This window comes from Sphaerodactylus townsendi, linkage group LG04, assembly GCF_021028975.2.
Source record: "Sphaerodactylus townsendi isolate TG3544 linkage group LG04, MPM_Stown_v2.3, whole genome shotgun sequence".
NCBI lineage: Eukaryota > Metazoa > Chordata > Lepidosauria > Squamata > Sphaerodactylidae > Sphaerodactylus > Sphaerodactylus townsendi.
This window is the reverse complement of record NC_059428.1, coordinates 158325828-158340020: the sequence shown is the minus strand read 5'-3', so window position 1 is coordinate 158340020 and position 14193 is coordinate 158325828. Positions and strand designations below refer to the sequence as shown.

Genomic DNA, 14193 nt, shown 5'->3' with positions numbered 1-14193 from the left:
GTATGGCTATAAAACCTCTAGATTAGGTTTTTATTTCGGCAGTCCTTTGTCAAGCCAATCTGAAATGTACAAATACAAATGTCAATAAATAAAAGTCTATCTAATCCTTTCATTTTTATATAATTAAACAAAAACCCAAAGAACCCTCCCAATACACTTACAATTGTTGTATAAAGTATTCTTTTTCCTTACTCCTCTAGGAGCACAACTGTTTTTTCTTACACTATATAAAAAAATTAAACATTCATATTATTCAACATTAAACCTAAATTTTCATATAAATAATAATACAACATTTTTCATTGTAAAAATTCACCTAGATAGTTTTCAAACTGAATTCAAATTTCCCTTGAATGGCTCTTCTTCTATTAGAGCAAACAAAAGGGGAGAAGAAAGAAAAAGGAAAAGAAGAAGATGAGGAATACATTCAAAATATATTGTTCCAAGCTTTTTTAAATGTAATCAAATGTCTTTCCAAATACATAAACACATTTACTAAATAGTCCTTCTCTCTGGATATCAGGATTTCATGTGAGAGCACAACACAAGGGAGTTTCCACAGTATATACTGGTGAATTGTTCCCAGCTGTGGTATCAGATGTAATTACAGAAATGCTGAGTAATCAATTGCAGAATTGAGTCCTTGTGGGGCTGTTATTCCTAGTTCAAAGATCAACCTTGTCTCTCTTTGTTTTAATTTTCTTCTTATGTCCATTGAACAATCCCACGTAGCCACTGTTTCTATTACTGTAAATTTCAGGGATTCAGGTGAGTGGTTATTTGCCAAAAAGCGGTCCACCAAAGGAGCTGCTTGTACTTTGTTGCGTATTCTTGATAGACGTTCCAAAATTCTGACACGTATTTCCCTAGATGTTTCCCCTCTATACAACAAGTTGCATTCACACTTGATCATATATATCGCATTCTTTGTTCTGCATGTGGAAAAATGCTTCAATGTTTTGAACCACCCTCTCTCTGGGAAGCTAATCTCCTTACATTCCCATGCATATTTACACACTATGCAATGGTGACATTTGAAATGACCTGTGGTGACTGGTATTTTCTTGGTCCTCCCACTAATATCTGCTTTTATTAAATGATTGCCCAAAGAACGTGTCTTTCTTAGCCCTATCCTTGGGGCTAATGTACATCCAGGTAATTCCTGTACCAATGGCCAATATTTGGCTACAATAGATTTTATCTTTCCACTCAGCTCAGTATATTCAAGTGACATATGAATCCTCTGTGAATTCTGTTTCACTCTAGGGGTGAATAGAGCGTCCCTATGTATATCATCTGCTCTTTCTCTGGCCCTTTTAATGACTTGCCATGGAAACTCCCTATTGAGTAAATTGACCTCAATCTTTCTAGCTGCTTGTTTGTAGTCTTGAGCTCTTGAGGAGTTCCTCTTGGCCCTGAGAAAAATACCATACGGTAAATTTGTTCTTAAGTAGTGAGGGTGAAAAGAATTCCAGTTGAGATAGGAGTTTCTATCCGTGGGTTTCCTAAATAGAGATACTTTAACCTGCCTCCTCCTGTCAAGGCTGACCTTCAAATCCAAAAAAGTAATTTCATTCATATCTATATTGCCAACAAATTTTATATTGGGATGTATGGTATTTAACCAGCTCACAAAGGCCTGTGCTTTGGTGTGATCTGTAAAAATAAAAAATAGGTCATCTATATATCCAGAGAGAAGGACTATTTAGTAAGTGTGTTTATGTATTTGGAAAGACATTTGATTACATTTAAAAAAGCTTGGAACAATATATTTTGAATGTATTCCTCATCTTCTTCTTTTCCTTTTTCTTTCTTCTCCCCTTTTGTTTGCTCTAATAGAAGAAGAGCCATTCAAGGGAAATTTGAATTTGAAAACTATCTAGGTGAATTTTTACAATGAAAAATGTTGTATTATTATTTATATGAAAATTTAGGTTTAATGTTGAATAATATGAATGTTTAATTTTTTTATATAGTGTAAGAAAAAACAGTTGTGCTCCTAGAGGAGTAAGGAAAAAGAATACTTTATACAACAATTGTAAGTGTATTGGGAGGGTTCTTTGGGTTTTTGTTTAATTATATAAAAATGAAAGGATTAGATAGACTTTTATTTATTGACATTTGTATTTGTACATTTCAGATTGGCTTGACAAAGGACTGCCGAAATAAAAACCTAATCTAGAGGTTTTATAGCCATACCTGACGGTGTACTGACTTACAAAAATCTTTCTTGTATATTTATGATTGTAAGATAACGTTGAAATGTTACTCACCTAGTGAGTAAAAAAAAACCCCAGCAGTAAAACTTCAACTAGATCCGTGGCGGCGGATCATGCTGGTCATGCTGGCAGGGGCTGATGGGAATTGTAGTCCATAACATCTGGAGTGCCAAAGGTTCGCCACCACTGAACTAGATGCATTTGGTTTTGTCACCTAACAGATCGAAGAGGCCATGAAGTCCCTGGCGGAAGTGCAGGGCTTGGCTGGTTTGGGGGGCCTGTACCGACAGCACATCTCTGAGCTCATGCATTGGGTCTCTTCAGCCCCCGACACCTGGACATGTTACTCTTCCGAGCTGCTGCAGCTGGACGTGATCGCCACTCATTCAGGTAATCCATCCAGGGCAGACTGGGAACCATTTCAGAATGTCACACGCTTCCTCTTCTTGACCCAGTCCTGTCTCCCTTACGGACAAAGGAAGATTTTTTCCGTTGCCGTTGGGACTTGCCTACAGAAACACGGGGCCCTGGCTCCATGATACAGCATTTGTCCAGCATGTGGAATATTCCAATGTCAAGCCCCCACATCTCCACTTGAAAGGATTGAGTCGTTGGTAATGGGAAAGACTTCCGTCTGGGACCCTGGAGAGCCACTGCTTGTCAGAATAGACAAGCTGGCCTTGATTTCTCAGTGACCTGATTCAGGGCAAGACAGTGTGGCTCAGCGATAGAACACCTGTTTGGTACACACAAAACTCCCAGGTTCAATTGCAGCATCTCCACTAAGGAACTTTCCCACCATCTGGATAGCTTTCAAAAGGCGCTTGGGCAGATTTATGGAGGAGAAGTCGATCTATTGCTACCAATCTTGATCTTCCTTGATCTGATCTGAGATGGCAAATGCCTTAGCTCGGAAGCAGCAGTAGCAGAAGGCCATTGCTTTCACCTCCTGCAGGTGAGCTCCCAAAGGTACCTGGTGGGCCACTGCGAGTAGCAGTGTGCTAGACTAGATGGACTCTGGTCTGATCCAGCAGGCTCTTTCTTATGTTCTTATGTAATCCTACAAGACAGGTTCAATTGCAGGAGAGCCCCTCTCGTCCCCGCCTTAGCTATCATTCACTCTAACTGTGGTTATTTTCTTTGCAACCACCGTTTGAAGTGCCTTGGCAAACCGGGCCTTGAATACCATTTGTGCAGATTTGTCCAGGCAGAAGTGCCGGAGATCTCTCTTGTCTTCTTTTCCTCTGCAGGACTTCCCCTTTTATTTGGAAGCAAATTGTCTTAAACCCTCATTTGACTGTTTGCTAAGTCTGGTGACGCGAGGTAGGTTGAGTCACAGGTAGTGCGAAAACCCTTGATTATTTCTGTCTTTTTTGTTTCCTAGGTCCCGCGATAGGAGAAGCCCTCGAAGAACTCTTCCTCATTCTTAAAACATGCCTGCAGACATCCAAAGACCCCTTGATGCGTCTGAAGCTGTTCTCTACTTTCTCACAGTTGCTTCAAGAGCCGAACAAGACGATAAACTCCCAAGGGTAGGCCCCGTTTCATCCGGGCGCTTCTGTCTGTTACGCTTTTGAGACTGTCTAGTTTTGGTTCTCGAGGACACGTGACACCTACAGTAACCATATTGTGGCTTGGTTTTAGTATTGTGACATAGTTTTAAATATTACGCCTCAAGCAGGGCTCTGGAGGGGCAGCGTGGAAATACCCTGAATGCGTAAATAAAATAAATTGGGGGAGGAGGGCAACACTCAGGGGCAGAACCTCTTCTTGCCATGCAGAAGTTCCCATGTTCGGTTCCCGGCATCCCCTGTTTAAAAGAATTGGGCAGGAAGAAATACTTCAACCCAAGGCATCGGAGATAATGCAGCTTGAGGTCGGTCGGTCGGTCGGTCGTTGGATTTATATCCCACACTATCCCCAAAGGGCTCTGGGTGGGTTACAACATAGTTTAAAACATTCCACAAACATTAAAAATATAAGTCCTAATCAATTAATAGTTTAAAAAATGCTGATAATTAATGTGAGTTCATCCTTCCCACCTTCCACCTTTCCTTCCTCCCCCTCCCGCCGGAGACCGAAAGATGCTGTGTGTGCTCAATCAATCTGGCTGGCTGGCTAATTGGAAAAGGCCTGGTGCAACAGCCATGCCTGGCAGACCCTGCGGAACTGACGTGATTCCCACAGGGCCCTGACATCACCAGGCAGCTTATTCCACCAGGCCGGAGCCAGGGCCAAAAAAGCCCTGTCTCTCCTTGAAGCCACCCGGATATCCCTCGGGCCGGGGATCGCCAGGATGTTCCCCTCCGATGAACATGGGGAGATACAGTCCCGAATACAGGCAGGTCCACTACCACTCAAGGCCTTAAAGGTCAATACTTTGAAAATGATCCAGAACCTGACCAGCAGCCAGTGTAGTTCTCTAAGAACTGGTGTAGTCCATGCGGTCTATCAGTGAGCCCACACATTGATATGCGGGTGTGTTGTTGTTTTGTTTTTTTTCTCATCGGAATGCCATGGCTGTGGGTCAGGCGTGCCCTTAGTAGTATGCAGAGGAAATTAGAGAAAGCCGTGGGGGCAGATAAGCGTTAAGGAGGCAGGGTGAGCTGGGGGGGAAGCCTTTTCCGAAAATGCCTTTGCCGCTTGCACCCCTGTGCCCAGCCTTGGACACCAGTCGAGTCTCTGAGCGCTTGATCTGGGGCCAGCCGGCAAGTCCCAACACCTGCCTTTATCCTCTGGCAAGCAGTAACTTTTGCAGTGTAACCCTTGACATTCTGCAGCCTCAGGTACTGGGTGTGAAGCGGGGGATGACAGAGAGGGGAGAGCAGCTCTAAGCTGCAGTGATTATTGTGATTTGTGGCCCAATCTCCGGAGCTGCACTGGCCCCGCAGAACAAAAGAAGCGCAGGCTGACAAATATTTAAAATGTCAGAAGCGAGTTTGAGAGAGAAAGAATGGGAAAGAAAAGATTAATAAATACAGTTCTTCCCCAGTTACAACACAACACAGTCTTGGTAAATCCAAGCCTTACATCCGTCACTTTAAGTCAGTGGGAGCACTGGTCTGTTAGGAAGTCAACAGCCAGGAGTCTAACGGCGATTTAAAGACCAGCTGATTCGTTCTTTTATTTTGGTAGCATCTACGTCGCCCTGAACACGTTTTGGGAAAGGCAAGATAGAAAACGGCAAATGGCAAACCACCTCTGAACATCTCTTACCTTGAAAACCCTTCAGGGTCACCATACATCCACAGGGACTTGACGGCATACACGCCCACATATCTGGGGGCAGGAGATATCACCTGTGTGGACTTTAACAATGGGTATCATGAGATGTTCCCCCCACCCCTGCTAAGAAGTGAGGAGGGAGCAGTTTGACAGTCTAGTTCTGACCCCCCTGCCCCTGCACCAGACACGCTCCATGTTTGAACAACTACCTCATCTTTTCAACAGGTGTGCCTTTTTCCTCCCTCTTTAACCATACAATAGGCCTTATTATCTGGAAACAGTTTGGGTGTGTGTTCCTGGGTTCAAACTGACAGGTTCCAATGTACCTTGTTAAATACCTTTCGGGGCAGGCGTCTCATTTTTCTCGTCTTGCCTCGGTGATATTAAATATAGCACACTTTAACTGTTGTTCGTCTTCCCCGAGAGCATTCCATTGTCGGTGAGTAAGTGGCCCCGCTAAAACCCACCTTTGTGGTTTTGACACATTTTATAGAAGGGATTAAAAAGAAGCCCTTACCCCACCCCCACCCCAAACCTGCAAAGTGCCCAAGGGTCGCAGCCGCAGAGACCACCTTGGAACTAAACGCCAACCTTGAAATAGCTGGAGAGAGAGGATACAGTGACGGAGCTTATCATATTTTTATTGATACAGGCAAAACTGTTGCATTTTAAAAGGCTTACGGGTTTACTCTTCTTCTTTCATAGTCACCATAATGAGCTAAAGGCATTGCAAGTTCAGCTCGACCTTCGCCCATGTCCTCTGATTAAAACATGCCCCACCATTTAAAAAAAAAGTGTCATTGATCCTAGCTCCCCACGCAGCGAAAAGCCAGCATTTGCAATTAATTTTTAGAGAGCCGAACATCCCGCAATTGGCGTATGTTGCAGCCAGCGTGGTGTAGTGGTTAAAAGCAAGTGCACTCTAATCTGGAGAACTGGGTTTGACTCCCTGCTGTGCCACTTGAGTTGTGGAGGCTTATCTTGTGAACCAGGTTAGCTTGTGCACTCCCAACACATGCCAGCTGGGTGACCTTGGGCTATTCACAGTTCTGAGCTCTCTCAGCCCCACCCACCTCACAGGGTATTTGTTGTGTGGGGGGTCGGGGGAGGGAAAGGAGATTGTGAGCCCCTTTGAGTCTCCTTACAGGAGAGAAAGGGGGGATATAAATCCAAATTCCTCTACTTCTATTAATGACAAGGTGCCTCATCTCGGCAACAGTCCTACATTCCTGCTTTCTATTCTGCTAGCAGAGGCTTTTTCATGTCAGCACGGAGTGACTTTATCCGCTCACACTGCAAAGAAGGCCTGCCCGGATGGCAAGACATGTTGCTGGAGGAGCCGGAACTAAAAAAAGACTCCTGCTCCTTTTCCCAAGATGTTTGTTTATACAAAGTCAACATATCTCCCCTCCCCTCGTCACCCCTTCCCCCAGAAGAAGTTTGAGTAATGAAATATTGTTAACATACACTGTCATCATGTTCCGTTAAAGCCCCCCCCCCCCCCGGTTTCCATGCACCTCTCTTCCTGTTCTTCTGGCTATCTTGTTTTTGAGAGGGGGGGGGGTGCGCCTTTTCATCTCTCCCCCAGTCATTCCATCATGTTCACACAAAGCTTCCCCCCCCCCTTTCCTTTCTTTTTGCTGTTCCTTGGCTCCAGGCAGTTTTGTAACTACCTCGAGATCATGATAAAAGACATCCTGGCTCCGAACCTTCAGTGGCAAGGGGGAAGAACCGCAGCTGCCATCCGCACCACAGCCGTGTCCTGCCTCTGGGCTCTGATTTACAGCGAGCTGCTCTCTCCAGAAGAGGTGTGTCTGCCCCTCCTATCCCCACCCCCCCAACCAGCACTTTAACCCAGCGTGGAATATTGGAATAGGGATTTTTCTTTTATTACTTACAATCAAGCTCTGGTGGTGAAAAATATAGGCCTAGGGAGATGGGTGCCGAATTATCTTTTTCCCCACCTGAACTTGCAAATTGACACTAGATTTTAAAAAGGCACTTGGACTGAACAGTCAACATGGGACAATTGAATCCCCTTGTCTCTGGTTAATGAACATTCGGGGTTTCCTCTTTTTCTTTATTTGGGGAGCACTCCCCTGTCAACGTGCTTTTAACTCCTTGTCTCTGCTGAGATGGTGGGAATATCTTCACGGCCAAGAGAGCCATGGCATGTTGTGTACAGTTCTGGGCCCCACAATTCAGGAAGGTTATCAGCAAACTTGAACAGGTCCAGAGGAGGGCAACCAAATCCATGCCTACAAGGAGAGACTCAGGGAGCTGGGGATGTTTAGTTTGGTGAAGAGAAGGTGAAGAGGTGGCACGATAGCCATGCTTAAATATTTGAAGGGATGTCATGTTGGTGAGGGAGCAAGCTTGTTTTCTGCTGCTCCAGAGACTAGGACCAGGAGTCATGGGTTCAAGGTGAAGGAAAAGAGATTCCACCTAAACATCAGGGAAAACTTCCTGACAGGCAAGGCTGTTCGACAGTCGAATGCACCACCTCGGAGTGTGGTGGAGTCTCCTCCTTTGGAGGTTTTTCAAGAGAGGCTGCGTTTGACTTGCGGCCCTTTGGGGTCTCTTCCAACTCTACAATTCTATGAAGAGCAAAACTGACTTAGTTGGGAAGATTAGACGGCAGCGCACTCCCCTAAGATGAACCCAGAGAATACACTCTGTGAACTTTCATTGGAGTGAAGAGGTGCAGTTGGGAGCCCAGAGAGGAGAAGGTGTTTTAGCCGAAAGGGACATTGCGTAGATTATCGGTCTCCCACCGATTAGGTCACGAAGAACCAGTGGGTTCTGCCCGGCTCAAAAAAGGTTGTGCCGCAGTAAGCGCTGATGTTCTCCCTGTTTTTTTTTTCCGCTTGGGCTTTTATTTTCAAGTCAAGGCAAAAGGTTGGGGGGAGGGGGGGAGGAAAGAAGGGGCGAACAGAAGAAACAGGAAAGGGGAGGGAGGCAGTGGTGACAGCAGAGAGTTAAACCTCGATCTCAGGTCTGCACAGGCTTGAGGCTGTCAGTCGAGGCGGAAGTGCTTAAATTTGAACATGAGCTCCATCTTCTGGCGTGCTGAAGGGAAGCCGGTCATATGCAAAGCAATTTTCATTATCAGGCACTGAATTCTTAATACTGAGAAACAGCTGCCTCCTCCCCCCCCCCCTTCACTGAACAGCATCAAAGTCATCCGAAGAAGATCTGCATGCTTCAAAGAACGAGGGGGACGGCTGGCACCTAAGCCGTTACTTCGGGCCCACCTGCTGGGATGCAGGCCCTGACCCGGGTAACCCAGCTGGCATGCCTTTGCCAGATTTCAGAAGTTAAAACAGGGGCAGCTCTGGCAAGTATTTCGATAGGAGACCTCCGAGGAATATCAAGGTCATGACAGGCAGTGGCAAACCACCTCCAAAGGTCTTTTCCTTGAAAGCCCACCAGGGTTCGCCACAAGTCAGCTGTGACTTGACAGGACAAAAAAAATGGGATACTGAAAGAAAAAGCGGATTTTCACAGCTGCTTTTCAAACTCCTGCCTCTTTCCAAAGCAGTTTGCTGGGGAAAGGAGTTTGAAGAAAAAGAAGAAGAGTTTGGATTTATATCCCCCCCTTTTTCTCCTGCAGGAGACTCAAAGGGGCTTGCAATCTCCTTGCCCTTCCCCCCTCACAACAAACACCCTGTGAGGTAGGTGGGGCTGAGAGAGCTCCGAGAAGCTGTGACTAGCCCAAGGTCACCCAACTGGTGTGTGTGGGAGAGTACAGGCTAATCTGAATTTCCCAGATAAGCCTCCACAGCTCAAGCGGCCGAGCTGGGAATCAAACCCGGTTCCTCCAGATTAGATACACGAGCTCTTATCCTCCTACGCCACTGCTGCTCTCGCAAGTCTTTGGCCAGAGCCATCCTTTGGTTTCCGGCCTGTGAGTTGACAGCATTTTTCTTCCCTTTATTCCTGTGAGTTATTTATAGCCTGCCTTTTTCCCTGAGTCTCAAACCACGTTGCTCAGTCAGGATGAAAAATCCAGTACCCAGAGCAGTTATGGTTTGGACCACAGAAATCTGAAAACAGAGCCAAAAGACACACGAGCATTAATACGATGCATGGAAATGGTGCAGAAATTATAGTTGCAGCATCAGACCGTACGTACCGTAGCATAGTCCATAGTCCGTATTATTTACAACAGTTCTTAGCTGCCTCTCTGTGGAACTCAAGGCGGATTGCAGTGTATCGCTTGACCAAAGCATGTTTCTGAAACATTTCATTACAGTAAAGCAATGAGCCAGATAGTATTAATCAAGAGCCCAGGACTGGATTGGGGGCATCGGGGGCTCCTTTTCTGCAGTTCCTCTTTCCCCTTGGAGCCCCCTCCCCCTTTTTGCCTTAACCCACCCCCACCTTCCCCAACACAAATCACACACACACCCCTTTTCCATTCTGAACTGCAGCTAAAGGCGGCGATTCTTGTTCTGGGTTGCAGACTCTCAACATCGAGCGATCGCTGCTGCCAGAGATCCTGGCCACGCTGGACGAAGATTCCAAAATGACCCGCTCGTTCTCCTGCCAAATAATCAGCGTTTTTCTGGCTGCCAACGGGAAGCAGTTTGAACCGGACAAGCTCATCAGCGTTTATCCCGGTACGATGACATGGCATTGCGGCATCAGCTGGGCTGGCGTCCAGTTCACATTTCAGTTTCTTCCCGTGATCTTGTAGTCATGAATGAGGAGGGGAGGCCTTTTCAAACAGTCCCTCCATCAAGGGGTCTTTTTAAAACAGGCAGGCCAGTATAAGGGAGCTGATTCGGCAGGACTGTGTTTGCCAGAGGACATGGATCAATACGGAGAACAACCAATAGCGAAGCCTCCGCTTTTCGCTTTCAGCCACATTGTTGAAGAAAACAGAGGGATAAAAATGTTGGGGAAGGAATGCCAGAAGCATCAGTGCCACCGTTTTATTCCATCACTTGTAACTGCGTGTAGCTGGGGGAGAAATCGTTCTGTGAAATTATTTCACCATATGGCCGTGGTGGTGAACCTTTGGCACTCCAGATGTTATGGACTACAATTCCCATCAGCCCAGGGGCTGATGGGAATTGTAGTCCATAACATCTGGAGTGCCAAAGGTTCGCCACCACTGCATATGGAATAGTTTTGTGTGCTTGAGGCTTTGCGAGGACCTTAATGGTTAGAGGGCGAGGAACAACTCGAATTCTCGCATTTGATCTAGCTGCTGCTGATAGTGTTGTGTCAGTCAGTCAGTCAGTCAAGTATTTATTGTTTGAGCCATTGGCTTTAACAATACAGAGATACATGCAGTTAAAACAGTAACTTAGTTAAAACAATAATTTAAATTTAAAGCAATATCTTAGTTTTACATTACAATATAAATTATTTGTATTCGCAGTCTCTAAATTAAAATGCCCCATCAAATACTTTCCACGTCAGATGTTTTTGCAGCTTCTTCAGCTAGTCTAAGTCAACCTCCAGTGCTTTGGAACATCAGTTCAAACAGCGCTTTAAATACTTTGCTCGTAATTTCCTAGCCGCCAGGGCAAAGAGAGCCATCTTGTAAGAAACATAGGAATCAATATCAGATAATAAGAAAATCAGTTTCTCGTCATCGGACAAAAAAGCTGTCCTAGGTAGTATTGGCTCCAAAAACCTTTTCCTTATTTCTGAATATAAAGGACAGGAGAGTACCGTGTTTCCCCGAATATAAGACAGTGTCTTATATTAATTTTTGCTCCCAAAGATGTGCTATGTCTTATTTTCAGGGGATGTCTTATTTTTCCTGTGTTCTGTTCGTTGGGCATGCTTCCAAACAAAAACTTTGCTATGTCTTACTTTTGGGGGATGCCTTATATTTCGCACTTCAGCAAAACCTCTACTATGTCTTATTTTTCGGGGATGTCTTATATTAGGGGAAACAGGGTATGTAATGAAAGAGATCCTCAGACTCTTGTTTTCCACAGATACAAAAGCCCTGAGAAAATGGTACTCGTGTGTATCTACCAGTAAGCACCGCTGAAGGCATTGATTGAAATCTAATAGAAGTATAAGCTATTCTTAGGTTTCTTGTTAGCGTAGTGGTCAGATATGTAGCTGTAATATGATCTCTTTTAAATAGTTTATACCATGGAGCAGTTTTTGTCTGGACTATTAATTGTCTGTTTATTCTGGCATCTTCTCTGTACACCCAGTCTCGGAGTTCAGCATTGGATGTTGAAACTCTTAATAAATCATCTGAAATAGTGTACCGAGATCGAATTTTTTCGAAAAAGGTAGAGTGGTTTTTATTTTTTGTCATCAGGAGAGTAAAAGACCAAAGGATTCCTTATTATCTGAGCTGTTTTTTTCCAGGCCTTGATAGTGTTTTGTTTTGTGTTTTAGAACTGCTAAAGCGTTTGGATGATGCATCTCACGAGGTCCGGCTGGAAGCCGCAAAAGCCCTGGTCAACTGGTTCAGGTGTATTGACGACGACAAGAAAGCCCTGTTGAAAACCAACATCGAGTTTCTCTACCGTGAGCTTTTAGTGGAACTGGACGACCCCAACCAAAATATCCAGTTGGCCGTCTTGGGTAAGCTTTGGAGTGTTTCTGCTTTTAGATTTTTTTTGAGCAGGTGAACTGGCCGTTCTGTCTCACCCCTTAACAGAAAAGCGAGAATTCCTTTTTCGTTAAGAACTTGTAGTCCATGGATGACTGAACCAAAACTGAAAGGAGTCTGGAAAAACTGAAGCTAATAAAAAGTATCGATTGAGGGGCAAGCAGCTGAAAATGAGCCCGCAGGGACTTAAAAATGATTTCACAATGAAGATTTTAATATAATCGCCTTGTAAGTTGCTTCAGCGAAGGGAGAAGTTTGTATTTCTTTCCTTTGGAAGATCAGCTTTGAGGCGAGTTTTCTCATGACTGAGACAAACTCTCCGCAATAGCATTTCATGTGCTCCACACAAATTTGTCCAGAGGCTTGAGCACAGTCGCTTTTACAATCTCACCGTCATAGAGTATTGTAAATGCTTGCAAGCATCAGTAACCTGTAGAGATTCTGTATATTTCACTGAAAGCTGTTGCTGGGTTCTGGTTCCGGCTGCCGTTCCATGCGGTCGCTCCCTGATGAGCTCCTCTGCATTTTTACGATAAGTTTTTAAAAGTTCTTTTACCTCACTCACCTTTTATCTACTAGCACTTCCTTTTAATCTAAAATTGTTTTATCATTCTTGCTTAATGCTGGCGACATGCCAGTTGCACTCATTTGACTGGGCTCTGTGTTACTTGAGTCTTTTTAAAACTTTTAAACCTACTATCTCCTAGCTATTATTGGCTTTTAATTTAGTTTAGCTTTCGTATATTTTAACTTTTAACAATTTTATTGCTGGGCTTGATACCAGTGTCCTTTTATTAGGGTAACTAGAGTCTGATTCTGTATATTTCTGGAAATGTGTTCAAACGTATGAAGAAATGAAGCATGGCACCTGACTTTTTTTTTTTTTTTGGTACATTGTTATTCTGAAATTTCCCCAAAAAACCCACCCCATGGTATGAAAAGTATGTGGCTTTTTTTCCAAATCAGTTGGATACAAACAAACCATTCTAGTAATTGCTGAAATCTCTCTCTCTCTCTCTCTCTCTCTCTCTCTCTCTCTCTCTCTCTCTCTCTCTCTCTCTCTCTCTCTCTCTCTCTCTCTGTGCAGATATTTTAAAACAAGGAGGGATTCTCTATCCAGACCTTCTGGTGGAAGAAATCAAAGCTGTCCTACACAAACACCGTTCTCCGACCTACCTAAACCAATTGCTCCTACACATTGAATCTACTGGCTGGAGTTATTCCAAATCCTAAACATTGCCTTTCAGCAACGGACAAGCTTCGTCTTACATTAGGAATTTGAGAATCTTTGCCACAGAATGGTTGGCCCTTTTATACTTGGGCTATTTTAAGATGTGCCTTTCTTTTCTTTTTTTAATAGAAGAACAGAAACCCTAACAGGTAGACGTTTCAACTGTTTTTATAACAGAAGGTCTTTGCAAGAACAAACAAATTCTCCCTGTGTTCCACAATATTTATTGTTGCCGATTCTGAATTAATAATATTTATGCCGCGAGCCTTTAGTACCCGCTGTTTTAATCGGTCACCCGGCTGTGGGTCTTACAGGACTCTGCAGCTAGACCTCCAGCACCTCACAGAATTGAGACCCCTTCTTCCAAAAACATTCATAGATAGCTCAAACAGCATAGCAAGTGAGGAAGTTTTTTAAATGCCAAAAATAGGTTTATTACAGTTGATAATGAACCTCTCAAACATGAAGTATTTACACCCCGAGCCTAGATCGGTTTATTCATGAAAAAGAGCAGTGACCATTGCGAGTTCTTGTTCGTTGTACCTCAGTGCCTTCCAAAACGAACTGTTCTTTGACAGTCGCTCTGTAGCTAAACATGTTCAAATTTTAAATAACCACATTTGCCTTCCAAGGTCTATTTTTACGTTTGATAGATCAATACAGAGGGATTTTTGACTGTGTTTGTGCGTGTATGTTGTGGGTGTGGGCGGGTGGTTTCAGCCCATCGTCTCCTCACTTTTCCAGACTTGATTTTATTGGAAGTTATGATATCAGAAGCACAGGATGGAAAGGAGGGGGAGAGCTGTTAGGTCTCAGACCTTAAAGCAATAAATGGACTCTGTATTGTTGATCAGCATCGAAGCACCCAGCTTGGCAAAACCAGTTCTGACGAACCTGGCTTTTGCAATCCCCTTTATCCCAATGTT

General features: G+C 44.2%; 1 protein-coding gene across 1 annotated transcript in view; it reads left to right on the top strand.

Annotated features, from left to right (window-relative positions):
* The window catches only part of DNAAF5 (dynein axonemal assembly factor 5), a 30039-nt gene extending 16155 nt beyond the window's left edge, over window positions 1–13884 (top strand). The window contains 6 exon segments of the mRNA XM_048494200.1: window positions 2441–2609; window positions 3604–3751; window positions 7102–7252; window positions 9910–10066; window positions 11820–12008; window positions 13124–13884. Of these exon segments, the coding sequence (XP_048350157.1) occupies window positions 2441–2609; window positions 3604–3751; window positions 7102–7252; window positions 9910–10066; window positions 11820–12008; window positions 13124–13269 (960 nt within the window). The 3' untranslated portion in view covers window positions 13270–13884.
* Window positions 13885–14193: the final 309 nt, after the last annotated feature.